General features: G+C 49.2%; 10 protein-coding genes across 10 annotated transcripts; 4 read left to right on the top strand and 6 right to left on the bottom strand.

The window, feature by feature from the left end:
- Positions 1–2,828: 2,828 nt before the first annotated feature.
- On the top strand, positions 2,829–4,289 carry BDV27DRAFT_159208 (uncharacterized protein; the record flags this gene model as incomplete). The annotated part of the gene is made up of 1 exon (XM_032072835.1): positions 2,829–4,289. One exon carries the CDS (start codon positions 2,829–2,831, stop codon positions 4,287–4,289), a length of 1,461 nt encoding a protein of 486 aa, XP_031926089.1.
- Positions 4,290–4,977: 688 nt separating this feature from the next.
- Positions 4,978–6,972, bottom strand: BDV27DRAFT_165727 (serine hydrolase domain-containing protein). The gene has a single exon (XM_032074008.1). It carries the CDS (start codon positions 6,938–6,940, stop codon positions 5,129–5,131), a length of 1,812 nt encoding a protein of 603 aa, XP_031926088.1. The 5' UTR covers positions 6,941–6,972; the 3' UTR covers positions 4,978–5,128.
- A 709-nt stretch (positions 6,973–7,681) lies between these two features.
- On the bottom strand, positions 7,682–9,789 carry BDV27DRAFT_130575 (BCS1 and AAA domain-containing protein). Its single transcript, XM_032067448.1, has one exon. The coding sequence runs from the start codon at positions 9,499–9,501 to the stop codon at positions 7,789–7,791; it is 1,713 nt and encodes a 570-aa protein (XP_031926087.1). The 5' UTR covers positions 9,502–9,789; the 3' UTR covers positions 7,682–7,788.
- A 907-nt stretch (positions 9,790–10,696) lies between these two features.
- Positions 10,697–12,132, bottom strand: BDV27DRAFT_165723 (uncharacterized protein; the record flags this gene model as incomplete). Its single annotated transcript, XM_032074007.1, has 4 exons — positions 10,697–11,068; positions 11,136–11,743; positions 11,838–11,933; positions 12,004–12,132. 4 exons carry the CDS (start codon positions 12,130–12,132, stop codon positions 10,873–10,875), a joined length of 1,029 nt encoding a protein of 342 aa, XP_031926086.1. The 3' UTR covers positions 10,697–10,872.
- A 310-nt stretch (positions 12,133–12,442) lies between these two features.
- BDV27DRAFT_130573 (peroxiredoxin) lies at positions 12,443–13,766 on the top strand. Its single transcript, XM_032067447.1, has 3 exons — positions 12,443–12,738; positions 12,788–12,969; positions 13,041–13,766. The coding sequence occupies exons 1-3, from the start codon at positions 12,555–12,557 to the stop codon at positions 13,476–13,478; spliced, it is 804 nt and encodes a 267-aa protein (XP_031926085.1). The 5' UTR covers positions 12,443–12,554; the 3' UTR covers positions 13,479–13,766.
- A 145-nt stretch (positions 13,767–13,911) lies between these two features.
- Positions 13,912–15,506, top strand: BDV27DRAFT_12129 (NAD(P)-dependent alcohol dehydrogenase). The gene is made up of 3 exons (XM_032065328.1): positions 13,912–13,986; positions 14,036–14,164; positions 14,222–15,506. The coding sequence occupies exons 1-3, from the start codon at positions 13,966–13,968 to the stop codon at positions 15,179–15,181; spliced, it is 1,110 nt and encodes a 369-aa protein (XP_031926084.1). The 5' UTR covers positions 13,912–13,965; the 3' UTR covers positions 15,182–15,506.
- On the bottom strand, positions 15,195–18,038 carry BDV27DRAFT_130571 (transcription factor domain-containing protein). Its single transcript, XM_032067446.1, has 4 exons — positions 17,785–18,038; positions 17,617–17,705; positions 15,569–17,550; positions 15,195–15,506 (listed from the first exon to the last, which is right to left on the bottom strand). Exons 1-4 carry the CDS (start codon positions 17,944–17,946, stop codon positions 15,274–15,276), a joined length of 2,466 nt encoding a protein of 821 aa, XP_031926083.1. The 5' UTR covers positions 17,947–18,038; the 3' UTR covers positions 15,195–15,273.
- A 931-nt stretch (positions 18,039–18,969) lies between these two features.
- BDV27DRAFT_130568 (general substrate transporter) lies at positions 18,970–21,094 on the bottom strand. Its single transcript, XM_032067445.1, has 2 exons — positions 20,633–21,094; positions 18,970–20,564 (listed from the first exon to the last, which is right to left on the bottom strand). Exons 1-2 carry the CDS (start codon positions 20,751–20,753, stop codon positions 19,075–19,077), a joined length of 1,611 nt encoding a protein of 536 aa, XP_031926082.1. The 5' UTR covers positions 20,754–21,094; the 3' UTR covers positions 18,970–19,074.
- A 556-nt stretch (positions 21,095–21,650) lies between these two features.
- On the bottom strand, positions 21,651–23,868 carry BDV27DRAFT_12103 (glycoside hydrolase family 32 protein). Its single transcript, XM_032065260.1, has one exon. The coding sequence runs from the start codon at positions 23,558–23,560 to the stop codon at positions 21,779–21,781; it is 1,782 nt and encodes a 593-aa protein (XP_031926081.1). The 5' UTR covers positions 23,561–23,868; the 3' UTR covers positions 21,651–21,778.
- Positions 23,869–26,244: 2,376 nt separating this feature from the next.
- BDV27DRAFT_12098 (transcription factor domain-containing protein) lies at positions 26,245–27,763 on the top strand. The gene is made up of 2 exons (XM_032065252.1): positions 26,245–26,369; positions 26,429–27,763. The coding sequence occupies exon 2, from the start codon at positions 26,440–26,442 to the stop codon at positions 27,442–27,444; it is 1,005 nt and encodes a 334-aa protein (XP_031926080.1). The 5' UTR covers positions 26,245–26,369; positions 26,429–26,439; the 3' UTR covers positions 27,445–27,763.
- Positions 27,764–27,984: the final 221 nt, after the last annotated feature.

Genomic DNA, 27,984 nt, shown 5'->3' with positions numbered 1-27,984 from the left:
CAAGGGAGTTGGACATCAAGGAACGGGAGGAAGTGCAAGGGCCCGACCTCAAGAATACACTTAAGTCGAGTGATCGTGCAGTCGAGTATACGCGCAGGAATCTCAACTGGTGTATTTGCATTCTGCGGTTGGTGGAAAAGCATACTATAGGTAATGCAAGCACAGACTGCGTAGGCTACAGTCATGATTTCCAGTTGAGACGCTGATTTATTGAGCGCGAATCGCAGTATCAATTGGACAATCAGCCAAATAATCTGAATCACGGCAAGGGCTTTGATAAGGACATCACCCTTGCTTTTGTCATTGATCTCGCGGCATGTAACATTTGGTAATTTTTCAATAATACGATAATGGCGAGCCATCAGAAGCTGAGGTGCATTCAAAACCCACACGTTACCTTCGATTGCGAGAAGATTATAATGCTCGATAGACGATGAGTTGTATACACTTGCTCCGCGAACCATACCGCCGAACTGAGAAAGTATTTCGTTACTCATGGCTGTATGTTGGCTGTGGGGTTCCCACATCATTTCTCCCAACAAACGAGTAAGTATATGGATCCTCTGGCGATATCGCTTCCGAATGCTGCCGAAGCCGCTGAGGTTCGGTTCTTCTCCAGTCTCGTCGGTTGGTACAGGAAGACGGATACCCCGGCCAGACGCTCTATTATCACCCAATATGCTTCTTCCTGCATTACTAGGCAGTGATATTTTAGGTTCCTCTGTCCCTCGTGATGGATGACTAGATTGAAGGTCAGGGCTGGGCATGATGCTGGTCTCTGGGTCATGTTTCTTGGGCGTGTCATCCGGGGGGAAACAAATGTGAAATCCCCCCATGTTGGCGAAGAATGTATGTGAAAGACTCCAATCAACAGCATCTATTTTTGCGAATTGTTCCAAGGGCACTTGGAGCGCCTTGGCAGAGATCAAGTCCAGCATTGCCTTGGTCATGATCATCTCTGGAGCCACCAAGATAGTAATCACCCACTTCAGCTTTTGCAAAGAGAGGAATATCTCTCGTCCAGCACTCTGCCAGCGTTTCTGTGTGGGCTTGAACTGAGGGGGCATATTTGGATGAAAGATGGACCAGCAGCAGAGAATAAGAATCGAGCCACAGCTCCAAACTATGTCCAGGGTTCCCCGGACATCAGGAGCTGCCACAAACGTACCAGCAGTAGGAGGGAGCGTGCAGTTCGGATAGAAGTGAATCATTCTGGAAGGCGCCCGCAAGTACGTGGTTTGGTATGGCATGAACAAAGAGGGACGTCGAGCACATTTGAACCACTAGGAATTATATTAAATATTTGCGCTCCACCCTTAGGAAACTCATCACAAAGTCTAATAGATGGGTATAGACTAACATGGAAGATCATTGTTCAATATTAATTAGTTGCACATCACATACATTGGCACTCTTGCTATGATTCGTTGACGGTTCCTCCATGCATCCTCCCAGCTGGCAAACAATACGGACATCTTGTCGCGCTGTGGCTAGCTGAAATTCGAGAAAAAAGAAAAAAAGAAAAAAAAGGTTAGGTAAGGCCAGATGCTGTAGTTCTAACAGATTTGTTTTGAGCGAGTGGGGCAAGAGGCTGTCGCTTAGAATTACGTGTATGGGGACGACTGGTCGAAATGACCTGTCTCAACATTTATTTGATATGACTGGATCCACGTCGCCGTGCCTGGATCGCTGTTTACCCAGTAAGGAATGGCATTTGTCCAATATGAATTATTATCCTGCAGCGTGTTCCGGAGAGATCATCCTGCTATCTGTATCAAGGCATACATATGTTCCATACACAAAATTTCCACCAGAGCCTTCGGTGTGAGCAGTCTGGGTGACCGGGCGCTTACCAGTTAAGTTGAACTAGGCTTCAGTGAATTTGAAATATTGTCTCTATTTTTATATCTGTTATGGTCTCTGGGATTAGTTTTAACTTTTGTCCTCTCTGTGTGGTTGGTTTAGAAACTGCTGTGTGGAGATTAGCAAACTTATAGCTTGGAAAGGGAAGGAAATATATCTATCGGTAGATAGCCGCTACTGTGTCGCCTTCTAATATTGAATAACAAAGAAAGTCTGTTGTCTGGTAGGATCTTGGTATATATTATTATTGAAGCTGTACTCTGTAAGATTGGTCAGTTGGAGAGGTTAGGCAGCGGCACGTCTGCGGCAAGTCTTGTAGACTGTAGCTCTCGAGGATATTAAGAGTAAGAAGAGTTTCCTTATAGAGAGAATTTAGCCAATGTGAAAGACTTTCAGACTGAAGGCTTTGAGCTTTACCTATAGTACTATATCTTCCCCATATTTCTACAACTATCCTTGACATATAATTGTATCTCTTGAGTCTTCAGCTATAATTCAGTAAACAAGTGATAGTTTAACGAATTAAAAATCAGTCCTTCTATCTCATAGACTCTACTACTTGCCTTTGATATTCTTTGCCTACATATCCCTACCTAGTTAACAAGTCTTCTACCCTGAATTGTAGAAATTTCTCACAATCTAGAAAACTCTAAGGAATTGATGTCACATTTCACAAGACAAGAATAAATCAAAGCAGCGTTTCTATACATACCGGCAGTGAGAGAAAAAGTCATTCAATGCAAGTGTAACTATTCAATCGGCTATAAAGAACACTGCAGGTTGAATCGTTCGCAAGACTTGACGGGTGCCTAGTCTGCCTAATCAACCCCCTTGCTGCCTTAGGAATCCGGGGAAGCCCTAATACAGACAATGCTTATCTTATAAACCCCAGATTCTTCAAATAAACCTAATGGCCTTCACTTATATTCTCCATAGAGTCACAAATTTGCTTCTTGTGGTTGATCATGAATGTCCCAAACCCAGACAAGGTTATCGCCGTCTTTCGGATTCCTGAGTGTGCAGAGAGTATATTTAAGCATCTCACGCGGTATTCTCTCAAGTGTCTCCGCTTGACGTGTAAAGACTTTGATGACTTGGTTGTTTCACCTCTCTGCCATCTTTTCAGCCGTGTATATATCTCATTCAATAGAATGGACATATGGGTACTGGGTTGTATGTCCCAGCATACTCGAATTGCGCCATGTGTGGAAGAATTGGTATGGGACGTCTCCATGGAAATAAAGAGACGTCCCGCAATTGGCGCTCGTCACTCCAAGAATCCTTACGACATCAGCCGCATCATTCGAGACTATAACATAGGTTGGGAAGAGGGAATAGATCTAGGAGCTCTGTACCAGACACTCCCCCTGTTCCCGCGACTGAAACATGTCACCATCACCGAGCTGATGTCAAGATGGATGACGATACCCCATAGGTGCCGGTCAGCCACCCATCAACTACCACCAACGAGACTACATGGCTCATGCTTTGAATCTCCTGCTATGCGCCAATGGCGGATGCTACAGATGGGTCCGGTAGAGGAAAATGCTTACAATTATCTTGATTACTGTTCCAGGTCTCGTATACAAGATCCAGAAGCAGAAGCCAACCTAGTTGCGTTTCTCCAAGACATTCGACACAAAAGTAATCGCGCTCATGCCATATTTCTGAACTACGGCTGTCGTTCGGATATACAACTACAATCCTACTGTATCGATGCACCGCCACCTCCCACATCATCCCGTCGACCATTCAACGGGATTGACCTCCGAGCATACTTGGACAGTGAGGAACAGAAAGAAATGTTTTTGCCGCACCTCCGCTCCCTCAGAAAACTATCGCTGTCATTCGATAATACAAATGATAGTAGCCAGCTACATGATTGGCATGAAGGATTTTATACCCGGCGTCTTGAGATGCTCGAACTACGGGTCTACAAGGAAGAACATTTTCTCTCATCTATGCTCTGGGCATCATTTCCATGCCTTCGAAAGTTAGCTCTGAGCAACTTTGCACTGGAAGATCGTCGTCTCGAAGACAAACTACTCCCCTGGTGTTTTGAAACCAAGCTACATACCCTTGACTTAGATGTAACGTTCGTGACAACGCGCAGATTAACTGGACGGAACATTATGAACTGGTTGATCTCTAAGGATATCAACCGCTGCAAGCATCGTTCCAGTGATAGTGATAGTGTCAACTCGTCCAGCCGGGAGAGAATACAAGAGGGTGTTGTTCCCGACAACCTTTCAGGAAATGATGAAACCAGAGCCTCTGGCAAGATTGATAATACTGAGCCAACAATTTCGTTCACGGAATTAGAGGGTGAATCGTTTAATCTGACGCTCTCTGGAGATACCTGGGGATGGGGTGACGAGCTACTTCATGTGAATATTCATCTCTTTAGATGGACTGAGGCAGTATGATGACAGCGAGAGTTTGGTTTAGGGGGCGAGCCAGAGAGGCTTGATTAATGGCTTCCACTGATCACACTATACACTATAACATCTATGGCAAGTTATTTTCGACAGTTATAAAAAAAAGCTATATCTTGTCTCGGTACGAGTCTTTGAGCGCCGTTCGGTGAGAATAGGCAAGGGTAATGAAATACATCCTGCAGCCTTTGGTCTATATTTCCTTGAAAGTACCACTTATCATCATCATAGAAATACTTGAGTATATTAAAAAACAATTAGGATTAAGTAATGATTAATCTTTATTAAGATTTTACCGTGAAAAAGGATGGGGGTACTATTAAAAGAATAAAATAGAAAGTTAAGATAATGAACTCTTTCCAAAGTATTTTGTTACAAATATTTACTATTCGGGGTAGAAGACCTGTCAAGTAGGTAAAGATACGTAGACAAGAAACATCAAAGGCAGGCAGACTGACAGGAAGTTAGATTAGTGGCTAGAAGTTAAGAGTTGGGTCCTGTTCTTAGATAGGCCTACAGAGGTCAATGTAATACAATTGTTCCAGTAAATGAGCCCCATTTAGAGCTCAAGATTATCAGACCGGGTTACCTAGCTAGCGAATGTGAAGTCAAAAGTAGATATTTGGAGAAGATTGTATTGATAGGATTAAGTGAGTAGATAATTACCTTTAGTGATAGAGGTGAACAAAGCGAGAGAAATTCTATATACTGGAAAAAAGAAGACATATTAACAGCATGAAGTTGCCTCGTAGTTAGAACCCGCCGCCACTTTCTGCGCGGCGAATCCCTTTTGATGTATTATATCAATGGGGTGCGATATATGCACAGCCTCACTGTCTTTCCAATGTGGCTCGAAACGCTGCAGGAGTCACCGCCGCAGCCCGTCCGTCCTTGTCGATGTCAAACACAAGCAGTGACAGGCTCTGGCCACCGTAGATTGTAGTATCGAGTAGATACAGGTCGTTGACATCATACAGTCGCGATACGAGTCTTTGTGGTGATCCAACTGCTGTTTCCGTCGTTGGGGTGTATGGGCGGAACGCCACCTTTCCAGTGGCCCCAGCATCAGAAATGGTAGGCACTAGTCTCGTGTCCTTGCCACCGAGAATTGATGCCAAGTATGGCATGATATCGGTGCCGTTGCTGATCCAGGAGGTGACTACCAGACCGGGTGAGGGGCGCGTCGGCGGACTCAACGCCAAAGTCAAAGATGAGTTGAGTCCGGGATCGGAGGAATGGTACGTTCCAACATAGTTGCGCTGGGCTTCCAGAGCGGCTTGATCCATCAAGGCTGGAAGAACGGCGTCAATGACCAAGTCCATCAGGTATGTAGCCGATGCAGACCGGGTAGTAAGGGAACTTCCGTCAAGGACGCTGAATCCCGCGTCAAAGTCTGGGAAGAATGCCAGAAGGCCCCCATAGTTGCCTGAGTCGCCCATCTTAGTGTAGATATCCGTGACAATTCCCGAGGCCGGATGGACGTAGCGGTAGATCTCCCAGGGTTTCCCCACCGAGTATTGCAGATCTGCGGTATGGGTACCGGGCTTCATCCACTTGCGAGTCTGATCCGCCGGAAGGAGTGTGGAATTCAGAATGGCCACGCCAAGCTTTGCGAGATCGTTGGTAGTCGATAACAACCCACCGGAGGCTTTAGTAACGCCGGCATCGATCGCAAATCCTTCGATAGGTCCTGCAACGACCGAGCGCGCACGGTTCGGGTCATTCTCGGCCGGAGGGTCACTGAGAGAAGAGGTCATCCCCAGAGGCTCGAAGATGCTCTCCCGATAGACTTGATCGATGGACTTGCCGGTGAGGTTCGCAATTGCCATGCCTAGTAAAATATATCCATTGTTGGCATATTGTGGGCTTCCCCAGGGGAGGAAGACGGGGAAATCATTAGCCTCCGCTTCCGCATAAGGGACCTCAGCACAGAAAGGTCGGTTACTCCCCCAGCAAGCTTGCCAGAGGGAGAGGTCACTTTCGTTTAGAGGGGGGAGACCTAAAAAGGTGGGATCCGTTTCGGCCGGGTCAGTTGCGTTCAATGCTCTGGCGATAACGTAGCTGGCTAGTAAGTCCGAATTTCCCCCACGGGGGATGCCTCCCATCTGTGACGCGATTGCGTTGAGGGTGATTTTATCCCACTGAGTGTCATACACGGGTTGAAAGTCAGTGGACTTCTCGTGGACGAATTCCGCCATCTCGGGGAAGATGTCGGTGAGTGGCCGGTCCCAGTCTCTGCTGTCGAGTTCTAAGAGCCCCGCAAGGACTGTAATAAGCTTCGAGACACTAGCCATCCGATAGATGCTATCTCCATCTACTTTGTTTATTCCCACTGAGGAATTCGCGACTTCGGCGCTAGTGTGGTGAATTTGGAGATGCTGCTGGGCTACGGGGTCGTGGGTCGAGAACATGCCAACGGAGAAAGTCAAATCTTTCAATTGGGATATTTCGCTGTTCTCACTTGCATTGCGACGACTAAGACTCGCTTTCAGGGTTGAGTCTAGCTTCTTCCAGCTGGCGGCGACGCGGCTGGAATCGCTGGTGAGGTCTCGAGGGGCCGGGTAGCTTGGACCCAGAAATTGGGCCAATACCCCAGAAGTGCAGAGAGGAGCGAGGGGAAGAGCATAATGTAGTAGACGCATAATGATCTCCAATATGTGGGTGTTGGTCCCGATCAAGTTGAAATTGTTCGGCCTAGATGCATAACCTATCTGATAGCCCTCTTCTTATAGCTAGAGATGAATGAGTCTCATATCTACATGACGTATGCAGACTGCCAGCATTGCCTCGTTATCGGAGGAGCTTAAATGTTGCATTGTCGGATTGCCTTTCCTACAGTTCTCGGCAGTAGGGCTGTGCGCCGACGATACAATGCAGATCTTTGGGAGGAAATGAGCAGGAGTTCTCCTGATTGGTGCCCGGTGGCCTGCTGAAAAGGGAACGGTATTAGTCTCACGTGTAGCGTTAGTCCCAAAGCAGATGGATGTGTCGCTTGGCGGGTTGCCTTACCAACTTGAGGCATCGACACTAACCTGTCTTGGCCCAACGCAGCGCTCTTGTTTTTGCTTGCATCATTTGTTGAACCTGGATTGGTGAACCTGATGAACGTGGCTGTGAGGACCGCCAGCTCATATCACCTTACCCTTGGTGAAGATCTTGCGTAAGCCCGTCCGTGCGACCAAGCCTTGGTATTGACATGTTAGAATCCAATCTGGTCCGGGGTGTATTGTGCCCCTAACGAGGCTTTTTTTCCGTTCAGAACTAGTAGTAACATTCAGAGGCCCCTGGGGAAGTTGAATGGTGTTCGATGATCAAGAGTACCCGGGTGATGGTGGATGCACAAGACTAGATTAAGGGAGAATGAAAAGGAATGGTATCTCTTACGGTTCGCAAATGGCTGTCTTTTCTGCTGTATTGGTCTACTCGTAGTATTTGCCAACTATTGCTCCCGATATGAATTGAAGCCCTCCACATCCTCTAGTCTTCAATATTAGTACATTCCATTTGGTTGTTCGTTCTCCTCGTCTGATGATTCTTTGTCCGATTCACTCTCTGAACTAGAGGATCCCTCCTCCTTCTCTTCGTCGGTCTCGTCCTTGCTCTCCTTTGCTTTCTTGTCTTTCCTACCCTTCTTGCCCTTCTTCCCCTTCTTATCCTTCTTAGCCTTGTCCTTTGTGCTATCATTGTCGGCCTCCTGCGACTCTCTTTCGGCATCCTTCTTTTTCTTCTCTTCCAGTGTCTTCTCTCCCCAGGATTCTACATGTGCGATGGCATCCAATGGGGAGCTTTTGTGGCACAGCAGATAGCCTTGGATCTCGGCCGGCGAGAACGTGAGCTCGGGAATCTTCTCGGCAAAGGTGGCCGCCAGCTGCTCCATATCCACATCCGGACTTTCAGGACGGCTCAGGGCGTGGTCGGGGGCTGGGAGCAGAGGGACCTTTTCGGCAGTCGAAGTTAGCAGCAGCGCGTCAGTCTCGCTGTCCTCCAGGTGAGAGTCAATGCTCGGAAGGACGTCTCGAAACAGGTTCTGAAACATCTGCATCATCAGGTTGCGATTGGCCAGCTTGAACTCGATCTGGTAATCCACCCGACCCGGCCGAATGAGGGCTGGATCCAGATTCTCTTGGTGATTGGTGGTCATGACGAGCACGCGGCCTTCCTGCGCTGCGACGCCATCGATCGTATTGAGCAAGGCCGAGAGCGAGATCTTGTTGTTCCCCTTTCGCTTCTTTTTCGACTCATCACTGCGTCGACTAGTCACTTCGTTCGTGTCGATGTCTTCCAGGAGCACTAGACATCGGCGGGGCAACTCTTGGAAGAGCTGTGCCAACGCGTCTTCGGTGAGCTGCGTGGCATTCAGGTCCAGGATATACACGTTCAATCCGAGAAACCCTGCCGCCGCGAAGGCGAGACTCGACTTGCCCGTGCCGGGTGGGCCATAAAACAGATACCCTCGGCGGTATGGGATGCCCCGATCGCTGTACCATCGCATCGTGCTGGGGTGGAGATACTGCTGAACGTCTTGGATAAAAGCGATCTTCTCTTCGTGGTCCAGGATGACGGTGGACAATGGCCTGGCGGGACGCGCTGTCGAACGGGCCCAGTAGAAGTCATTGTCATAGGATCTCTTCGCGCCGCGATAAATCACCGTCTTGCCCTTTTCTTTCTGTGAGTATTCTACGCGAGCTTCCAGCAGCAACTGCTTCAAAATGGACGCATCCCATCCGAGACATGAGATGCGGAGTTTATCGGTGCGCGTGTAGAGCATGGTCCCGCGTTCCTCAATCTGCCGCGTGAGTGCCAGGCATCGACCGCCATACCTGAAATAGTGGATGCCTTCGGAGGGCGACCACAGCAGTTGCCGTGTATTCGACAACGATGCCTTCCATTCGGTGTCGGTGGAGGTTTCCGCATCCAGCATGTCGTCAAACTCACCATCGTCGGAGTCGTCACTGAAGTAATCCAGGCCACTACTGAGGGAGGTGCTCGCGATGAGGCGATTCTTGCTTTCATTAAACCGTTGCTTCGTTAACCAAAACAGGAGATAGTTGTAGGCATCGTCGTGCGATTGTACTTCGACGGTCGAATACAAGAAATGGAGCGGTAAGCTGCCCACCTGGTCCAGAAGGCTTTTCGCAAGATAAGAACCGACGGCAAAATATGAGAAGTAGAAGAACTTCCCGAACGATGACGAAGGCTCCATGGTGGGAAAGACGAGGGGCGGGGAGAATTTCCCACGGCCACCCACGGCGTGTAGCGGCTGACAAAGTGGGTTGTTGGTACAAGAACCCGATGAGGAGAGTGGTGACAATGAAGTCGTATTAATACATGTTCAGCCTCATCGGCCGCCTCAGGCTAACCTGAGTCATTTGTGAGGCTGAGGTTTGGCTGCCTAGCCTCACATGACTTTTGTGTTACTTTTTTTTTTAGAAAAAAAAATCAAGTCTCAATTCTTGCGTTGTAAAGGGCAATTCGGAGTATGTCATTGGAAGTTGCAGTGTCGATCTCACCAGTTCAGGTGTCCGACTGTCTCTTTACTTAAGTAGTAATGATAGTATAATAGTGTTAAAAAGTACTGGACGGGACTGAATCTGGCCCGGCCGAGACGGAGCCATGTGAACAGTCAGGCCCAAATAGTGCTTTCATTGCACGGAGGTTAGCCCGATAAGGCTATAAGCAATAAGGGCGACCCACAAAAGTTACAGTCTAGTCTTTGTTCCTTTGTGTCTTTTTACTTTGCTGCCTACGATATATTCCTGTGACGTCATTCAACCCTAGATATCCCGCGGCTTGGTCTAATAACTGTAGTGAGGCTACTCGTGTGTGTGAGGCTGACGTGGGAAGGATGGAACTCGATAGCTAGTTATTTAATTAAGCTTATCTAAGTGGAAAGTAAAATCGAGGACATTTAATCCGCCACAGAGCAACGTGAAAGTACTACTACTACTTCATTTGTTGGAGCCACGATAGGGTTTAGGGCTGGTCGATATTAAAGATAATAGCAAAGCTTATCTATCAATTGGCCAAGAAATACACGATCATCAAACGAACTTATCAAACGACTATGTCAGTAAGGAGTCCGAGAATGCTGACAGACAGGCTGGCAGAAATGCAACTTTGGACTCTGTTCCCTTTGACTGAAAGCTCTGGGTTGGACTGACTCCCTTGGGAGATACAAGAGAATGAGAGTGAGAGAAGTAGATAAAAAGATAGAGCAAAAATAAAATACAATAAAATAAACTAAAATAAAGAAAAATAAAGTATCCTGAGCCTCGGCCACTAGTCGAGTGATATTGATTTGATATTTGCATATGCACAGTTTGTCATTTACATTCCTCTGTAATCGAGAAAAGCGTATTGACGCCTAAAAATTGTGGATTAAACAATGTCAATCAAGGGGGAAGAAAGCCATTTGGGAATGATGTTCTTTTTGCCTTGAGGGTAGTAATATAATGCACAATTCTGTTGGCTCGAATCTCTCGGAGCATAAGTAGGGTTTTAAACCATAACCGAAACTGAGGAGAAGCGCACCAACCACGGAGCGAACTTGTGTGCGTACCAGAAACAACAAGCATCAAGGATTGATTACTAGGAGATCATCCAGCTCGAATTCTACCTCTTTCCCTTGGGACTCCAGTTCCAGATATCCGGGCGCACTCTGCTCGATGATGCGGACCCACATGTCCTGAGATCCATAACCCGGGTAGAGGAACTTGTTGGCTCGTCTGGTTGACTCTAAGAGCTCGAGGATGGGAAGGTCCATATCCAATCTTTATTTCTCGTTAGAAGAAGGGGGGGAAACCAGCCAGGATTTCTGGGGAAAGAGAGAGAACGTACGGTTCATTATACTGCGGTGGGCCGCCGATGCCCGACTCGGCAATTTCGCTGAGATACTTACCCAGCATCTGCTCAAAGGACATGGCTTGGCCCATGTTCCAGGGTCGACGGAGGGTGGAGACACAGGCTTGGCCGTTGGAGCCAAACTCGACCAGAGTGAGGCGCCCCGTAACCAGCCCCGGCGCATCGATCACGAACCATGTGAGGTCCGGCCCGTCAGCGAACACCACTGTGCCATCCCGGGTCATGGAGAGGGCGTGAAAATCGGCCGAGGCGAGGTACAGCGCGGGAAGGATCTCGCTCAGAGTGGTAGGCGCTGTGGTAGGCGCGGCGGCGTTTGAGCCTGGGCCAAGCAGCTCCGGGATGTGGCAGCCGGGAGCGTCGCCCGCCCCATGGAGATCGAAGGGGTGTAGCCCGGTCCATTCGTCTTGGTGAACGTACAGCAGGATCAGGAACCTCACGAGATGGATGTAGTTGCGGGGATGGGTCTGCCGGTCCACGGGGGGCAGACACAAGAAGCGTTTGTTGGATCTTGGAGTGAGCTGCGAGAGTACCATGGCCGGGTAGTCGAGAGCCGAGGTGTATCCTGCGGCACGATTATGGTAGGACTATGCTGCCAGTTTGCATTTCAATGTTTTGTTTCATTCTCAAGCTGAGGAAAGGCGAGAGAGAAAGCCCAACAAAATCGGGAGCTGTACTGACCTCGCGGAACTCCTGGCTGGCGGTGGCCCATTCCTCAATTAGGGCTCGCCGGTGACGCAGCCCATGTTCGGGGGTTGACGTGGGCTGGGATTCTTCCTGCAGAAAGTGATTTGAACCGTCAATGCAACTTCATCATCATAGGAGTGTGCAATTCCACAAACTCTACCCTACCCGTACGAATTAGCAACCACCCCTTGGCCTCTTCCGTGAGCTCTTCCGGGTTCAAATCTGTTAGATGCAGGCGGATCTCAGGAATGCCCACCGGCCAAGATGCTTGTGATGTCGGCTGTGACATTTCCTTTTGGTTTTTAGCACTGGTGAATGTATATATTTCATCTTTACACCCAGGAAGGAATATATACAAAGGTTCTCCTGTACATGCCGTTGCTCTTCAACGAAATAGAGATACCTTGAGCCGAGGACTAGGTACTTTGAGATGTTGACATAGTAGTCCTTATCCATAAGTTAGAATAAACAATTGCCATCTTTCTAGGACCGGGGTGAATATAAATCATGCCTGAGGCCATAACACCACGTGCCAAGTCCGACCGAAAAGGGAATAGTGTGGGGATCTGCAGCTTGACGCAATCACGCAATCGGCAAGTTAGCAGCTTAGCTCAAGACCATTGAATGTCCATCTAATTAATTAATTCTTGGGACATTCTTCCCAACTTCAACCTCAATTGACCCTCTCAACTCTAAATTTCACACTTCACAATGGCATCTATCCTTCCTCGTGCCGGCTTCCGAGCATTCACTGCCCTTCCCCGGGCTGCTGCCCTCCCCAGGGTCTCCTTCGCCTCCAAGCTTCCCCGCGCTCAGCCTCTGGCGCAGCCCATCGCTCGCCGTTTCGTCTCCAACATTCCCCAAGAGCAGCCCCGACTGCGTCTCGGATCCACTGGTACGGATGGCTTAATTCCATGAAGTTTCATAGCTGATAATTGGCATAGCTCCGAACTTCAAGGCCCAGACCACCCATGGCGAGATCGATTTCCACGAGTTCATCGGCGACAGCTGGGCTATCCTCTTCTCTCACCCCGCCGACTTCACCCCTGTCTGCACAACTGAGCTTGGCGCCTTTGCTAGATTGAAGGGTGAATTTGACCAGCGCGGTGTCAAGATGATCGGACTGGTGAGCTAGGCGTGAATACCATGCGATGCTGAAAAGTTATCAGACTGACAAATGCGACCTTTTGCCTACAGAGTGCCGACAAACTTGACTCCCACGGCGAATGGGTGAAAGACATCAACGAGATCGGCAACACCAACGTCCAATTCCCCATCATCGCCGATCCCGACCGTAAAGTCGCTTTCCTCTATGACATGATCGACCAGCGGGACCTTGACAATATTGCCGAGAAGGGCATTCCCTTCACCATCCGTGCCGTTTTCATCATCGACCCCGCCAAGAAGATCCGTCTGACCATGCTCTACCCGGCCTCGACTGGCAGAAACTCCGCCGAGGTGCTGCGTGTCATTGACGCTCTGCAGACCGCGGATAAGAAGGGCATTGCGACTCCCATCGATTGGACGGTTGGAGAGGACGTGATTGTGCCCCCTTCCGTGTCGACTGAGGATGCGAAGAAGAAGTTCGGCGAGGTCCGGGAGCTGAAGCCCTACCTGCGCTACACCAAGGCCTAAATGGATGGTCCTTGTATAAAAAGCTGTACGATTAAACAACATATAATAGAATGGAATCACTCGGCATCATGATTTGGTGTTACTCTCGTCGCGTCTTCAAAAATATACGCGAGATTGAATGAATCTGGCGAGTACGATGGCTCCTTTCTGTGCGCAGTGAGAGACAAGTAGGCATACATACGCCAACTAAGTACGAAGTAAAGGATCCGCGGTAGGAACCGAAGCCCAGAAAGAAAAGCTCATACTAGGTTCCCCATTTCCCCCACAACCCCGCAGGTACCAAGCTATAGGTTAGGAAAACCGGAACCGAAGTGGTCGAAGGCCAAGGTGGATGTTCCGCCGGAACCGTGATCAAGCCGTAGTACACATACTACACTACTTATTTCAATCAGGCCCTTCAGCGATTGAAAATCATGCAATTCAAATCTTGACTTTTCATTCTTCCAGATTCATTCTCGAATACAGTGCTTGGAGTTTAGGGAGCAAAATGACCACAGATACTCATCCCGTATGTCGATCAATCTTGATCTTCTTGCATCCACTGACCAATCTCGCAGATAGTCAATAAAGCTTCCGTGCTGCGCCCTGGCGGCTCCTTTTACTATGAAGATAGAGAGAGACCTTCATTAGAATCTGATCGACATGTGATTGTGCGAGTTGTCGCTACCGGTCTCTGTGGCTCCGATGTAAGCAGCCAACACACCCAGCCATCCTCAAACCCACAAGAACTAACAATGGAACAGGTCCACTACTGGCAACACGGTCGCATCGGTCGTTATGTTGTTGAAAACCCCATAATTCTCGGCCACGAGTCTTCAGGCATAGTCGTAGCCTGTGGCGTCGAAGCATCCGGCATTGAAGTTGGCGACCGCGTCGCGATTGAGCCCGGAGTCGCCTGCAATACCTGCAACCCATGTCGCAGTGGTCGGTATAACCTGTGCAAGGACATGCGTTTTGCCGCAACTCCCCCATATGATGGAACGCTGTGCACATACTACAGCGTGCCGGTTGAATGCTGCTACAAGTTGCCGGCACACATCTCGCTACGTGATGGCGCGCTGGTCGAACCGCTGGGGGTCGCAGTACACGGATGTCGACTGGCGGGCGATCTGCAGGATAAGTCGGTCATTGTGTTCGGTGCGGGGCCGGTCGGACTGCTTTGTTGCGCTGTTGCGAGCGCGTTCGGTGCGTCGACGGTGGTCGCCGTGGATATCGTGGCTGCTCGACTCGAGTCGGCAAGGAAGTACGGAGCTACACATACCTACCAGATGAGCACGGAGAAGTCCCCCGAGTTAAACGCCGATGCCCTCGCGGCTACAGCGGGACTAATCGATGGTGCTAATGTTGTCCTCGATGCTTCGGGTGCCGAGCCCTGTATCAACAGTGGTATTCATGCGCTGGCGCATGGTGGAACCTTCGTGCAAGTCGGACTTGGTAGACCGAACCTATCATTACCCGTTGGGCAAATCTGTGACAAAGAGGCTGTGTTCAAGGGTAGCTTCCGGTACGGACCGGGGGATTTCAAGCTGGCCATCGGCTTACTGAACTCGCGGCGAGTGCAGGTCGATGGGTTGGTCACTCATGAATTCTCTTTCTCGCAGGTCGAGGAGGCGTTCAAGCATGTCGCTGGTAAGGGGGGTATCAAGAGTGTGATTTACGGACCGGACATTGATGTCGAGGCTGCAAAGCAAACTTCAGTATAGCACCTATCCGTTGGCTTGGATGATATACAGTGGAGATAGGATCTATAGAGCTGTACATTACAGAATATAAAATCAAAAGAATTCCTCATGCCTTAACCGCCCATCCCATCCCATGTCATATCCCATAACCAATACATCCCACTTTCACCATTGCCTAGATAAGGGTCTTCCACCCCCATTGGGACAGCACCAGCACCATCCCAACCATAGTCCATCGGGACCTGTAAGGGGAATTGTGACTCGGTATTTTCATTGGGCGCCTGATGAGTCTGATGACTTTCACCGGGGTTAATATTGACGGAGCGGTCATTCCCAGGTGGTAGAACTAACCCAAATATCACATTAGCATCGGATTATCTAACTTTGCGAAAGAAGATTATAAATTACCATGGTGAACAGTAGTCAAACTCTCATTCAGTCGAACCGCCCGGCCAGGATCAGGCCGGATATGATTGCCCACCATTGGATCGGAGAGACCTATTGTTCCATCTAAGGGTAGTCGCAACGTATCCTCGACTGACATGCGGCCAAGGCTAGTCGGATCCTGCGTGACATGATGTCCCAGTCTCTGGGGGTATGCGGTGATGGGCCCGAATATGACCTCCGACTCGCGACGGAGGAGCATTGTTACCACGTTCTTTAGAACGGTGGTGCTCTGTTTTGACAATGCTGATCGGGTCCCGATTAGGTCCTGGAGACGGAGGATGCGTGTGATGGTCCGTTTGACGACCTGCGCGGTATCGGACAGGGGTTCGGAGAGGGCCATCACGACCAGCACGATGGCAGCGTTGAAGAGGTTGATTGCGAGGAAGGCGACGAGGTGGCTGTCCGTTGCTAGTTGGGCTAACACGGGCATTTCTGTTACGCGGGCTGTTCGCACGGCTGCATTCATCCATAGATCTGAACTGGCTGCGGCTTGTGCGGTAGGGAATGGGGCTTCGAAAGATAGGCCTGGGGTGGAGTGGCCCGAGGATGCAGCAGCTGGATGGGATGCGGGTGAACCGCCGTCGCTGCTGCCGTGCGGTGGTCGTGTTGTTGAGGTGAGATGGTCGACTTGTCGAGCGAGTAGAGGTCGATGGAGGACGATGAGGACGTTGTCGTATGTGAGTTGCAATGATAATGACTGTAACGCGTGTGCCCTCGACCCTGGTTCTCCGTCTGGATGGTAGTCTCGCTCGAGATCTAATGCTAAATGAGCTGGGAGACAGACTCGCCATCGTTGCAGCTCTTGGGTGGCATGCTTGACTAGAGAAGCATATGTATTTCCGGCTAGCTGTTGGGAGGAACGAAAGGTACGTGAACCGAATACCGCTTCTAGCGCCGGTGATGCGATGAGATAGAGACGGTTTAACTCTCGCTGGTACGCGGAATAGCATATCATGTTATTGTCGCCGGATCCCGGGGTGGTGAAGGATGGGTTCTCTAACATGTCGGCGGGCATGCTGAGATTGCAGTCTTTGTCGTTGATGCCCAAGGGCCGACCGTAGGTGATGGACGCAAACCGGTCCCATGTGTAGATCGTCCACCATACTCGCTTTCTTTCTTCGATATCTCCGAATTCGCCCTGGACGGGTTCCCGGTGCATGCCCAGCGCTTGAGACATTTTGATTGTTGCGCCTAATAGCGCGAAGGAGAGATTTGGTCGACCATGGTAGACATGGTGGGATCCGAGGAGGATGCAGGTCTGAACGGCTGTCACTGAAGGCTGGTCCATCAATTCGACCAGGTTCGCCTCGACGATCTTTATGAGATCGGCACTCCATTGTCGCCAATGATCCCTGGTGTCCTCGGCGTCGCGATTCCGTTGTGACCGATACCATGCTGCCATTCCGAGCATGACCGCTAGCAGCAAGAGAAACGGCTTCTGTGATGGATAGGCAGAGCCATCTTCGATCGAGCGCAGCCTTCTGCGAAACTTGGGTTCATACACTACCAGTGAGAACCAATGGATCGCATCGAAATACTCCTCCAACAGCTCATACATCAACTCCCCAACGGGTAACGGCTGGCCCAAGATCGAGGATATGGGAAGCCGTTGGCCAGCTACGGCCGATTGCGCGACGGGCGCACTGGTACTTGCTCGGTACCCTGGAATAGCAAACGTCGTTCGTTCGTCGATATGTTGACTTCCCAGTTCACAAATCTTCCGTGCCAGTCCCATGGCCGACTCGGCCTCGCCGCAGTCGATGGCTGAGCGGGCGCTGTGCTCATCCGCCGGAAGGAAGTCAGCACCAGGCGCATTAGCGTCCGGCACTTCCACCTCATGGCGAGGACTGTCGTTACGATCCGGCGGCTGTTCGGCCTGGTCCACGCGTGGGGGTTTCGACTGACGCCGAGAATTCCTCAACGTACGTCGGGATGCCACTCGGCTGCACCCGCAACGTTGCATCCATATCAGCCACTTTTGAAGCCGAGAAGGAATTCTACCAACTTACTTTCGAGCAGCATCCTTCTGCTGCGCCGGCAACGCCTGGCAATCCACATTGGCTCTTACACAAAGCGTGCACGGTCGAAAAGGGTCACACTAATAATAATAATATTCCCCCCAGTCGTCTTTAGCAGGACTCTCCAATGCCGAGGGAAAGTAAGGAAAATCGGCTTACCCGAGATTTATGTAGACGGCATCGTTCGCAGGCACTGCTCACCCGAGTCGGTAACGACGATCGTAGATGTCTTCTGCTTCTTGTTGACCGTGGACTGTCTGTTGATACTTGTCTTGTCCGATGATCAACTACATCATCAACTGAGGGGTGATCCGAGGCCATGGTGGGTTTAATTTCATGCAAGAGTCGGATGATTGTTTGGAGTTTGAGCGATTTTTGTCCCGATTTTTGGGTTGTTTTCCCCACACTTTTTCCAACCTTCACGGCCGAGACGCTGCACCGATGGGTCTCATTACGAGATGACGAGTTTTAAGACGATTTTTCTCGTATTTTGGGTTAATGGTAAATAATCTTATTTTTTATTTATTTATTTATTTATTTTTTTTTGTTTATCTTTCGTCTATCCCTCTTCTACTCCTAGTGAGCTAGCTTGGTTTGGGCTATCTTGCACATCTCCTTTCACTACCCTTGACCATGTCACCTTTTGTTGCAATAGGCCGACAGTTGTAGTAGCTCTATTGGGAAAGTTTTCATAATTACACTATCAGTTCAACCTATCCAAAAGCTATCTTGATAGGGTAAATGGACTGTCCGTGAATCAATCGCAGCTAAGCAAGAATAGTGGCATATTTGGGAGCATGCATGTTGCCCTAAGCAGTTTGCCTTTGCCTTTCTTCCCAAAGACTGCACTATACACACAAGCAATAAGAGAGAGATAGAGTTTTACAAATGTTGGCGCAACTGGAGATACGGCATGGAAAGGTTTCCTCACATCTAGTACTGGAAGCAACACACGCACATTCTATTGCAGTAAGTGGGATATTCTATAGCAGAAACGCTTGCAGAATCATAACAGAGTCAACCCATAAACACCCTTTTCTCTTTCCAAGACCAGTTCATCTTGGGTAGTACAAAATTTCCAGAGGCCCAGTAGATTTGCGCCACGAAACAATCAGTCATACAAGAACTCGTCTTACATTTAATACCTAATTTATTTCTTACACATCGTGACCCCAGTCTCCTCCGCCCACAGAAAGTTAGAAGGGTACAAAGTAGTGACACCCTTTTTTAGGGGACTGTACGTCGATGGGGCGTGTGTGAAGACCACCCGCTAGGGAAATATTTTTCATCATGACAGTGACGTTGATACATGGTAAAGCACTGTAAGGAAATAACTTAAAGAAATCGTGAACTCCATAAATTCGTTGCCTAATTCTCTCTAGCTAGGCTAAAAGCACAAGTGCATGGGAAAGCGTACAACATCACAAATATACACCACGAGAAAATCACTTAAACAGTCTCATGATACTCAATCTGTCCCTCATCATGACTTAGCATCTGCTTCGCCTTCGAGATAGAGGTACTCTGGTCTGTGAGAGCTTGCTCCATCTCAATATACCGTGCCGGTCGTGCAACACTGATAGCCTCCGGGTTCCCATTGACGAAGATACTATGATTCTCGCGGAAGAAGATGTCGATATCTTCCAGCGCGCGGTTGGCAGTCTCAGGATAGAAGAAGTAGACAATAGGGATGAAAGAAAAGTTGAATACGGTCCAGATAATATAGAACTTCCATCCCAAGTTCTGGATACCGACTGGTGTAACCTCGACGACCATGAAATTCATCGCCCAGTTTGTCGCTGTACCAAGCGCGGCTCCCTTCGTCCGCATGCTGAGGGAGTTTAGTTCGACTGGGAGGAGCCATCCGATACCCTGGTAACTGCATCCGAAGAACAGATAGTAGCAGAAGAAGAACGCGACTGCCCCAGCTGCTACTTGGGTCTGGTGTGGGTAGTCTGGTTTCTCGCTGAATCGGAGTAGAACAGTAATCATCAAGTAGCAGACTCCCTGGCCTAAGGCGCACCAGATCATGAGTTTCCGTCGACCCCAGCCGTCGATCTTGGGAATGGCTAGCGTGCTGGCAATTAGGTATGAGACGGAATTACAAGCGGCAAGGAGTCGTGATAGCGTTTCGGATAGTTTGACGGATTCCATTAATACCGTTGGCAGGTAGTATGATGTGACGTTGATACCAGCTAGCTGCTGCATGGCTTGTGCGCCCGCTCCCAGTATCAGACGGCGGATCACAGAAGTACCACCCTGGTCTCCGGTTTTACCACGCAGGAGGTCACTCCAGGAGATGGCGTGTTCACGTTCATATTGAACCGCGGTGATGATCTCGGTATAGGCTGCGATGACATGGGGATCATGGACATCTTTGTCCTCTAGGTCAGCGATGATCTGCTGTGCATTCTCTGTTTCATCGTGGCTAATCAGCCAACGAGGCGACTCTGGAAGCCATGGGACGGTGGCGTAAAGGACGAAAATGAAGACAAATTGGAAAGCAAGTGGGAACCGCCACGAAGCCGGGCCAGGCACAAAGGAGAATCCGAAGGTCATCCAGTTGGAGAGCGAATAGCCAGCGACGTTAAGGATCATTTCAATGATCACGAGCTTTCCTCTCCATTTAATCTGTGAAGTCTCGCCCTGCCACACGGGGGCCGTGGCCGTGTTAATACCGTTTCCAATACCGGCGACTACTCGGCCGACGATCATCTGAGGCACACCATAGGCTGCTGTCTGTAGAACAGCGCCAATGGACATGATTGTCGTTCCAAATAAGATGGTCCTTTTGCGGCCCCATTTTTCTCCGACGTACATGGCAGCTATGGCTCCGACTAGACAGCCAACATCGTAGATAGCCGTGACTGTTCCCACAAGGCTGGCGTTGTTGTGAAGGTGTAGTACGTCAAGGAAGTCTTTTGTTACGATGACGCCACCTGAATTCAAGGAAACCGCATTAGTTAAAGACTAGTCACATTGAAAAGAGAATAGAGGCGAGGTTTACCGAAAACACCCTGATCATAACCGAACAACATCATATCCGTTGCACATGCAACGGTTACCCAGAACGTCAACCATCCTCCTTTCAAGCCAAAGTACGGCTGACTGAATCTACCCTTAGCCATTTCTGTGCATTAATGATATGAAACAAGTGAACGATATGGACACATAAGAATACCTATCTTACACGTGGGGATCCGTGGGTGGTTTTATACTAATCGTGCAAATACCCCAGGATATCCATCTCCACTCCTCAAGGGAGTGTAACCAAAGACTACATAGTTATTCTAGCCCCACAACTGCGATCCCTTAAGTGGATTTACCACACACTAGACCAAAATGATAATTATAATCCGGAGTCGAAACCTGGAGAAACCTGCCCATGGGGTTGAGGGGTGTTCGGTTCCGCCGGAACTTCGCGTTTCAATGATCGGTTCCGGTCATTATCCAGTTCCGCCGGCGTTCAGGCAACAGGAACAGGGACAAAATAAACGTAATGATCGGCCGGTCTGGCTATGGGGTAATCGTTATATGTATGAGCGATTTTTGTTCCAGTTCATGTGTGCGTCATAGTCACCGTCGTGGAAGATGACGCTCGTGGACGGACGGCACGGCTTGACCTTAATGATTAGGTGAACATGACGATCATAAGTTTATTTTCATGCTGGTTTCCTTCGGGTGTCAAGGTTAGTCGTCGGTACAAAGGTTTCTTTAATAACTATTGGAGTGTTATTTGGGCACATTTGCAAATGGTATCCAGGCCTCCGGCGGAAGGTGAGAATGTCGGCAGGGTTGGTTTGCCGGGCTCGGCTTCCCGAGCCCATCGGCAACCTACAGGTCTGGAGCCTGCTGGTGGTACTGCCACAGGAATCTCGAAATGCACAACCAGATTAATTACAGGGAACTAACTAGGTTACATAATTATTAACTCAACTCCAGATTTTGCTTCCCATGACACCCAGCTGATATATACAAGCAAGCCTATCCCCATGGACATCCCATCGCATTATTTTCTTACATTAGACACGCTCCGGCCAGGCTTCAAACAGACCCTCAGAGACAGTGACATTGCTGAAAGTCACTTCACCCGCACCGTTGTGGAAGAATTTGATGTCAGTCGAGTTCTTGTACCAGGAACTGCGAAAGATCATTAGCCAATGCCATGTTGCCGACTATCAAGGAATACATACCGAGCCCAAGTACTCAGGGCGAAGCGTCCATTGGCATAGATCTCGAGGACAGCGTTGTCCACAACGATGGTAAGGTCCAGAGTTTCAATTTCCTGGGCATCGCCCTGCAGATCGAACAACCGGAGACGACCGGACTCATTGGTGCTGACGATTCCATTAGTGGTCTTTGCTGCGGCACTGGTGTTGCTGCGGTCGACGATGATCGATTCGTTGGAGAACTGGTAGTAGAGAGTGGTACTTTCGAGGTCGGATGACAGCACTTGGAATCCGGCCTGGAGATCGGAGTTACGGGCAGAGCGAGGGAAAGACAGCTGGGCAGTTAGGACATAGAACTTGGTAGTTGGGGAGACCTGGAAAGGCACGAGGAGAGCCTCCTTCGATGTGCGCTCAGGCTCGGTGATCTTCGGTCCAGACAGAAGAGCTTCACGCGTCTCCCGAGCAATGTCAATTCCCAGGGTCTTCAGCTCAATGCCAGACTGGCCACGCTCCACACGCCAAGAGGATCCGCTTTCCCGGGCAAGCTCATTGTCGACCACGTTGGAGATGGTCTTGATGTGCAGCTCACGAGGAAGCAGAAGGGTGCCAACCCAGTTTTGTTGCGAAGTGGGGAAACCCTTGGCCTGCTCGAACAGGTCGCCAGTCAGCCAGACAAACGAAATGTAACGATCGGGGGCGCCACTCTTTTTGGACACCTGGGAGGTTGCGGGCAGAACATGACCAGCGGCGGCATATCCGGAAGCACCCCAGTCGAACACACCGGCCATGGTTGGGGTGAAAGTAACATTTCCGTTGTTAGACACGTTGCCGGCCGCCCACAGCATATCGTGGATGGAAGACACCTGGGACACAATAGGAGTTCCAGATCCCTCAGTACCCAAGGTCTGGAACATCTCACCATCAAGGCTATAACCTTCTTCGTTCAGGCCGAAGATGTTACCAGTCTCGAAATTGAAACCCCATCCTCCGGCCCAGTCACCGTTACCCCAGGTCGTGTTGACCTTCTCCTGCCACCACAAGCCAAGATACTCCCAGCTCTCGAGGCTCATTTCCTTCTGGTCCTGGCGATAGAGGAATTGACCAGGGCCCTCTTCGTGGACACCACCGGAGATGGCTGTGTACCAGGTACCTGGGGCACTGTCGGCGGCAGCGTCCAACTCCGGGCTTTGGAAAGCGAAGGGGTCACGGAAAGCTGTCACATCGCTATCCGATGGAGGGAGGGGAATGACTGGTGGACGATCGAGTTTGGTGAAATTGCGACCGCCGTTGGAGGTGACAGCCAAGGATTGGGTTTCGGCCCCCGGGTGGTAGGGGATCGACCAATGGATAGGGAGCGATGTGACGGAGGTGTAGAGAAGGGTGGGCTTGCCGTCAATTCCCTTGGGGATTACGGAGCCATCAAAGACCGCTACAGGGTCATTCTTGCCGCCGGGCGTGATAATTTGGCTTCCATTGGGATTCAAGTCCCGGAATTTGACCAGATCATCGGTCGTGGCTCCCGAGATACCACTGCCATTATGCAGGTAGCCAACGTGGAATAGACCGGTGTCAGGATCAGTGTAATGAGCACACGGGTCGCCAATTCGGCCGTCCGGTGGGAGAATATGAGCTCTGGGTCTCCATGTGTCATACAGAGAGCCATTAGCCAAAGTTGAAAGGTTTGGGGGAGCTGCGTTGTAGTCGATGGCGGAAGCAGCGTAGGCTGCTTGGCTGGTGACCAGGGCACCCGCGGTTGAGAGCTTCATGACGATGTGATGGGGAAGCGAACGGACTGCAAAGCTCCAAAGCCACTTTCGGGGAGAAGATTTAGCGTTTAAGTAGTATTCTCAATTTGTACTCCCTCTCGTGTGCTGTCGGTTGTTGGCCGAGGCAATAAATGAGGTATGGGCCGCATGCGGGATGGTGCCCCTGGAGAAGGTACATAATGTCGGCGAAACACCCCATTCCACCATATCCACCGGGGTAGACTATGCTTTGTGTCTTGTTTAGTCCGTACACCGTTCCTCAATGAAAAGAGCACGTTGGACGCACTGCGCGCAATTCTCCGAAGATCCCCCATTTCCCCGAGAGTTGGAGATCGAAGCAAACAACTTTTCCCATCGTAGTAACTGAGGAGGGGCGCAAACTACATCATGGGTCCGCCAAGTTGCTTTCTTCCTTCCTGTTCCTGGAGGATGGTGAACCATAGATCTTGGTAAGCTCCTCAACAAATCTTGGAGACCTAGTAACACATCTGGTTGTTTCTTCAAGAGGAAAGCTTCTCGTCCGCCGGAATGACAACCATGCGATCAACACATCGTTGCGGGGGGGAATTGACGGTCAGATGCCGCGGGGTTGTCTGATCAAGCATGATTGGACCGACTACTGTGGCGTTGATGGTATATGTATCAAACCACATCTGCATGTCATCCATAAGGATGGATACATGCAACTAGATGTCATTCGGGTGATCCTCTTCAGGGCATCTGCCGAAAACCCCGGCACGTGAGGCGCTGTTTGCGCTGTTTGATCTACTTTCCTTTTTGAGGGAACTTCGGGCATTAACTCCGTTTTCCACACTTGGAAATCATGATCGATATCCACTTCGCCTGAAGACGGAAAAAACGGAAAATATATCCATCCAGAGTGCAGCTATTCTAATATTCTGATAGTACAATCCTCTAAATACTCCTATCAAATACCTTATCATATACCTGTTGACCCTAGTAATCAGATGATGGTTCTCGGCCTATTTATAGGTATACATATTCGTGATTACCCTTTCCTATGTCCATTGGGATTATTTGAAGATCGTCATTTGATTGATACACAATAAGACGCATTCGGGGAAACCAGGTAGCCCTATGTCTGGGTCTCCACAATTTGCCCGACTGTGGGGATTGTTATTTTTGAGCTCACCTTCTTTTATTGCCAAGGGAAGGGCCACGCAAACTATCAAAACCCCATATGACTGCCTCCTAGAGAAGTACCACCAGATATTCCCGTGTTTAGAAGGACAAAACAAGGTGTATAATTGCGAGACATAATGAAGCCTATGGGAGCATGTTTCTACACCTGGAGAATGGATTGATTAGATTTTACAGACTACCAGAGGCGGTCAGCAGCGCTTTTCCACCTTTATTATCATTATTAGACATTTTTCATACATTATGGGTTTGATGGCGCTATGTACATAGCCAGCCATTTCTGTAACATCGGTTAGTTTATATAAAGCAGCTATTGCTTCCCCCGTCCCATGAACGAGGAACATGGCGGAAGAGCTACAGGGATAAGATCGACAATGATCCATATATAGCATCTTGGCTACGCAGAAGGTGATTCATAATAACATCTCTAAAGTTCTCTTGAGATATGTCGACCGATAATACCTCACATTTACGGTCTAGGCCCAGTTACCAAGCAATAGCCAATTTTGAAGCAGTAACCTGAAAACCGATTGCAATTGCAATTGCTTGCCTACTATATGCTTAACCTGGCGATGCGTACTTTTGTCATAATAGACTCGAGCTAGACTTGTTTCTGACCTCTGAGTTATCGCTCTTCTTCTCTTAAGTACAAATTTGACCATGTGCCGTTACTTGCTCCGTAAACCCCGTACACTGTTTCCACTGGGACAATGCTCACAGCTCTACTAAAGCTTGCCCTCAACAATTGTTCTTTGTTCACCAAGAAATGGCCTACTTGTGTCTGTGATGGCGATTTTGAGAAGAGAACCAATCTCGCCTACCTCGCTGTCTGTCACCGTATAAGGTGGACAGACCAGAATATGATCAACCTGGTATCTTCCTGTTAATCAGAATACTGACAACTTTGAGTTGACGGTTACTGATAAGAAACCCTTCCCCAATGTACCCCCAAAGGTATAGAATCTGGGGAAGCTTCTCTTCTCTCTTATTGGATGTAGTTTCTGCGCCCTTAGCGCACGACCTGTGATTGATTGTGAACCGTAGACTAAGAAGATCCACTCCGAAAATCGGGCTTCCCCGCAGGTCCCGACGTTGATAATCCTCATGGTCTTGATAACCGCCCGACGCTCGCGCGCATTGCTCTCAATCCCAGTGTCCGCCATTAGCGCCAGCGTCCTACGTGATTCAATTGCACAGCAGTACTTTGATCCTTTCCCCGAGACCTATGTTGAACTATGCCGCTCTCCGATACTATATCCGCAGAGCGAACTATGCCACGGCGGGTCATCAAGAAGCGAGGAACGACCCGTGAACGTACCGGTTGCTTGACCTCTCGCCAGAGGTAAAACCTGTTATCAGCGCCTTTATTATTCCATTTGAGCGCTAACAAATCCTTTCAGAAAAAGAGATGTGACTTAGGCTACCCGGTGTGCAAGGACTGTGTCCGCTTGAATTATATTTATAAATGGGAAGATCCGAGGCCCATTGCCTACGGTGATGAGAGCAAAGCCCCGATCCTATCCTGTTTTGGGTGGATGAGCGTGCTGACAGCAAGTCCCCTTCGAGTCGTCGGCATTTCCTGCGCTATTACACACAGACCTTTACGCATCTTCTAACGACCAACATTGAAAAAACCCTTTCCTTACTGGTATAGGCTCGGCAATACATTGGAAGCGGAATCGCAATGACTAACTCAAAATATGACAGTATTCCTGCCTATGGCCATGCACAGTACACCGCTGCTCACGACATTGATCCCATGGTCATCGTCCCATCTCCCATTGCGAGACCACTCATTCGACCAAGTAGCTATGCAAAATAGATGCACTGCGCTTCGTGATTTACGAGTCACGCTGGAATCCGATCCATCTAATGTAGAAGCAAATCTCGCAATGACATTGGTCCTCTGTTCGATCGAGAGTATCATGGCCGACAATGGAGATGCATGGTACCTCCATCTCGTCGGCGCCGCAGGGGTGATATCATCACAGTTAGCCGTTGAGGATGGTTCCAATGTGAGTTCCGTAGATCGGATATTACAAAAGTTCGAAGACGCCCATGCCGGCCGCTGGTTACTGCGCAACTTTGCATACCGCGACATCATGATGGCAGTCGCACGCGACCGAGCACCATTATTGGAATCACACCAATTCCTTCGACTAGATGAAACACAGATGCCTGACTCACATTTTGGCCTCGCATCCGAGATCCTTGAGATTCTCTTTCATACAGCCACGCTGAACCAGGAAGTGAAGGCGTCTAACGAGCCAGCATCTCTTGACTGTGATAACGACGACGGTATCGCGTCTGTCAATACAGTAGGATCAGCTCAAAGACCTGAATTCTTAGAAAGATTGCTTTCCCTCGAAACTCGGCTGAAAGACTGGACATGCCCCCCATCACCCGATCCTTCCCTGCGCCAACTCGCCGAATCCTACCACAGTTCCGCCCTAATATACCTTTACCGAGTGATGCGACGAGCTTTCCCCATGCAAAGGGACGAACTGTCGTCCAAGGCTACTACACAGGTAGCATCCGTTGTGGACAGCATTTCGCAAATACCAATGCGAAGCTTACCAGAATGCACATTACTTTTCCCGCTCTTCTTCGCGGGGGGCGAAGCTACAGCTGAATCACATATGGAAAGTATCCGGCATAGAATGCTTGACATTATTGAGTCACGTGGATTCAGGAATGTAGTAGTGGCGCTTTTTGTTACGTGAATGTAACGAGAGTGTAACGAGTCATCAGAATGTGATAATATGATCCTTTCTGTCATATAAAGTTGTTGTTCTCTCCTTTGGTTCTAGCTCACTATCTGAAGATGACCATCATGTGATCTGAATACATGTGAAACTTTTGGTTTTGGAGAAGCTATGGCGCCTGCGGATTGCCAGGAGGACGACGATGGAATCCGTACGGGTTGACTGGCTTGATATTGTGCGGAAGAATGATATTGAGCTCTCTTTAACATGGGATCCACCCAGTCTTCATTGCGTTTGTACAGTGTTGAAACATACTTGTTTATAATTTGTATATTGGCGCCTTTTGGAAGCCTTGAAATTATCAGGATATACTATTACCTACCTCACGATAGCAGAGGATGCGTTGCATGATGAAATGAATAGTTTTTTCTATTTTGATTGATCAAATCACTTGTGAGTTATCTAGTCACCTAGAAATCTTTCGTCCAGCAATACACTATCCAGAAACCAGAAGCTCCCAAAGGATACATAAGATTCTATTTTAGAATAGAGTTGGCA

Source organism: Aspergillus caelatus (assembly GCF_009193585.1).
Source record: "Aspergillus caelatus strain CBS 763.97 unplaced genomic scaffold BDV27scaffold_125, whole genome shotgun sequence".
In the NCBI taxonomy this organism is placed as follows: domain Eukaryota; kingdom Fungi; phylum Ascomycota; class Eurotiomycetes; order Eurotiales; family Aspergillaceae; genus Aspergillus; species Aspergillus caelatus.
The sequence above is the reverse complement of the archived record's forward strand: the minus strand, read 5'-3'. Positions and strand labels throughout refer to the sequence as shown.

What these genes read in the sequence shown, in the direction of transcription:
- BDV27DRAFT_165727 (XM_032074008.1), bottom strand. Translation starts at nt 6,940, where the DNA reads ATGCGTCTACTACATTATGCTCTTCCCCTCGCTCCTCTCTGCACTTCT.
- BDV27DRAFT_130575 (XM_032067448.1), bottom strand. Translation starts at nt 9,501, where the DNA reads ATGGAGCCTTCGTCATCGTTCGGGAAGTTCTTCTACTTCTCATATTTT.
- BDV27DRAFT_130573 (XM_032067447.1), top strand. Translation starts at nt 12,555, where the DNA reads ATGGCATCTATCCTTCCTCGTGCCGGCTTCCGAGCATTCACTGCCCTT. An exon ending in ACTGCGTCTCGGATCCACTG is followed by an intron (nt 12,739 to 12,787) that starts GTACGGATGGCT and finishes TAATTGGCATAG; the next exon opens with CTCCGAACTTCAAGGCCCAG. An exon ending in GTGTCAAGATGATCGGACTG is followed by an intron (nt 12,970 to 13,040) that starts GTGAGCTAGGCG and finishes TTTTGCCTACAG; the next exon opens with AGTGCCGACAAACTTGACTC.
- BDV27DRAFT_12129 (XM_032065328.1), top strand. Translation starts at nt 13,966, where the DNA reads ATGACCACAGATACTCATCCC. An exon ending in TGACCACAGATACTCATCCC is followed by an intron (nt 13,987 to 14,035) that starts GTATGTCGATCA and finishes CCAATCTCGCAG; the next exon opens with ATAGTCAATAAAGCTTCCGT. An exon ending in CCGGTCTCTGTGGCTCCGAT is followed by an intron (nt 14,165 to 14,221) that starts GTAAGCAGCCAA and finishes ACAATGGAACAG; the next exon opens with GTCCACTACTGGCAACACGG.
- BDV27DRAFT_130571 (XM_032067446.1), bottom strand. Translation starts at nt 17,946, where the DNA reads ATGGCCTCGGATCACCCCTCAGTTGATGATGTAGTTGATCATCGGACA. An exon ending in GCCGTCTACATAAATCTCGG is followed by an intron (nt 17,706 to 17,784) that starts GTAAGCCGATTT and finishes TATTATTATTAG; the next exon opens with TGTGACCCTTTTCGACCGTG. An exon ending in CAGAAGGATGCTGCTCGAAA is followed by an intron (nt 17,551 to 17,616) that starts GTAAGTTGGTAG and finishes TTGCGGGTGCAG; the next exon opens with CCGAGTGGCATCCCGACGTA.
- BDV27DRAFT_130568 (XM_032067445.1), bottom strand. Translation starts at nt 20,753, where the DNA reads ATGGCTAAGGGTAGATTCAGTCAGCCGTACTTTGGCTTGAAAGGAGGA. An exon ending in TTATGATCAGGGTGTTTTCG is followed by an intron (nt 20,565 to 20,632) that starts GTAAACCTCGCC and finishes CCTTGAATTCAG; the next exon opens with GTGGCGTCATCGTAACAAAA.
- BDV27DRAFT_12103 (XM_032065260.1), bottom strand. Translation starts at nt 23,560, where the DNA reads ATGAAGCTCTCAACCGCGGGTGCCCTGGTCACCAGCCAAGCAGCCTAC.
- BDV27DRAFT_12098 (XM_032065252.1), top strand. Translation starts at nt 26,440, where the DNA reads ATGGCCATGCACAGTACACCGCTGCTCACGACATTGATCCCATGGTCA.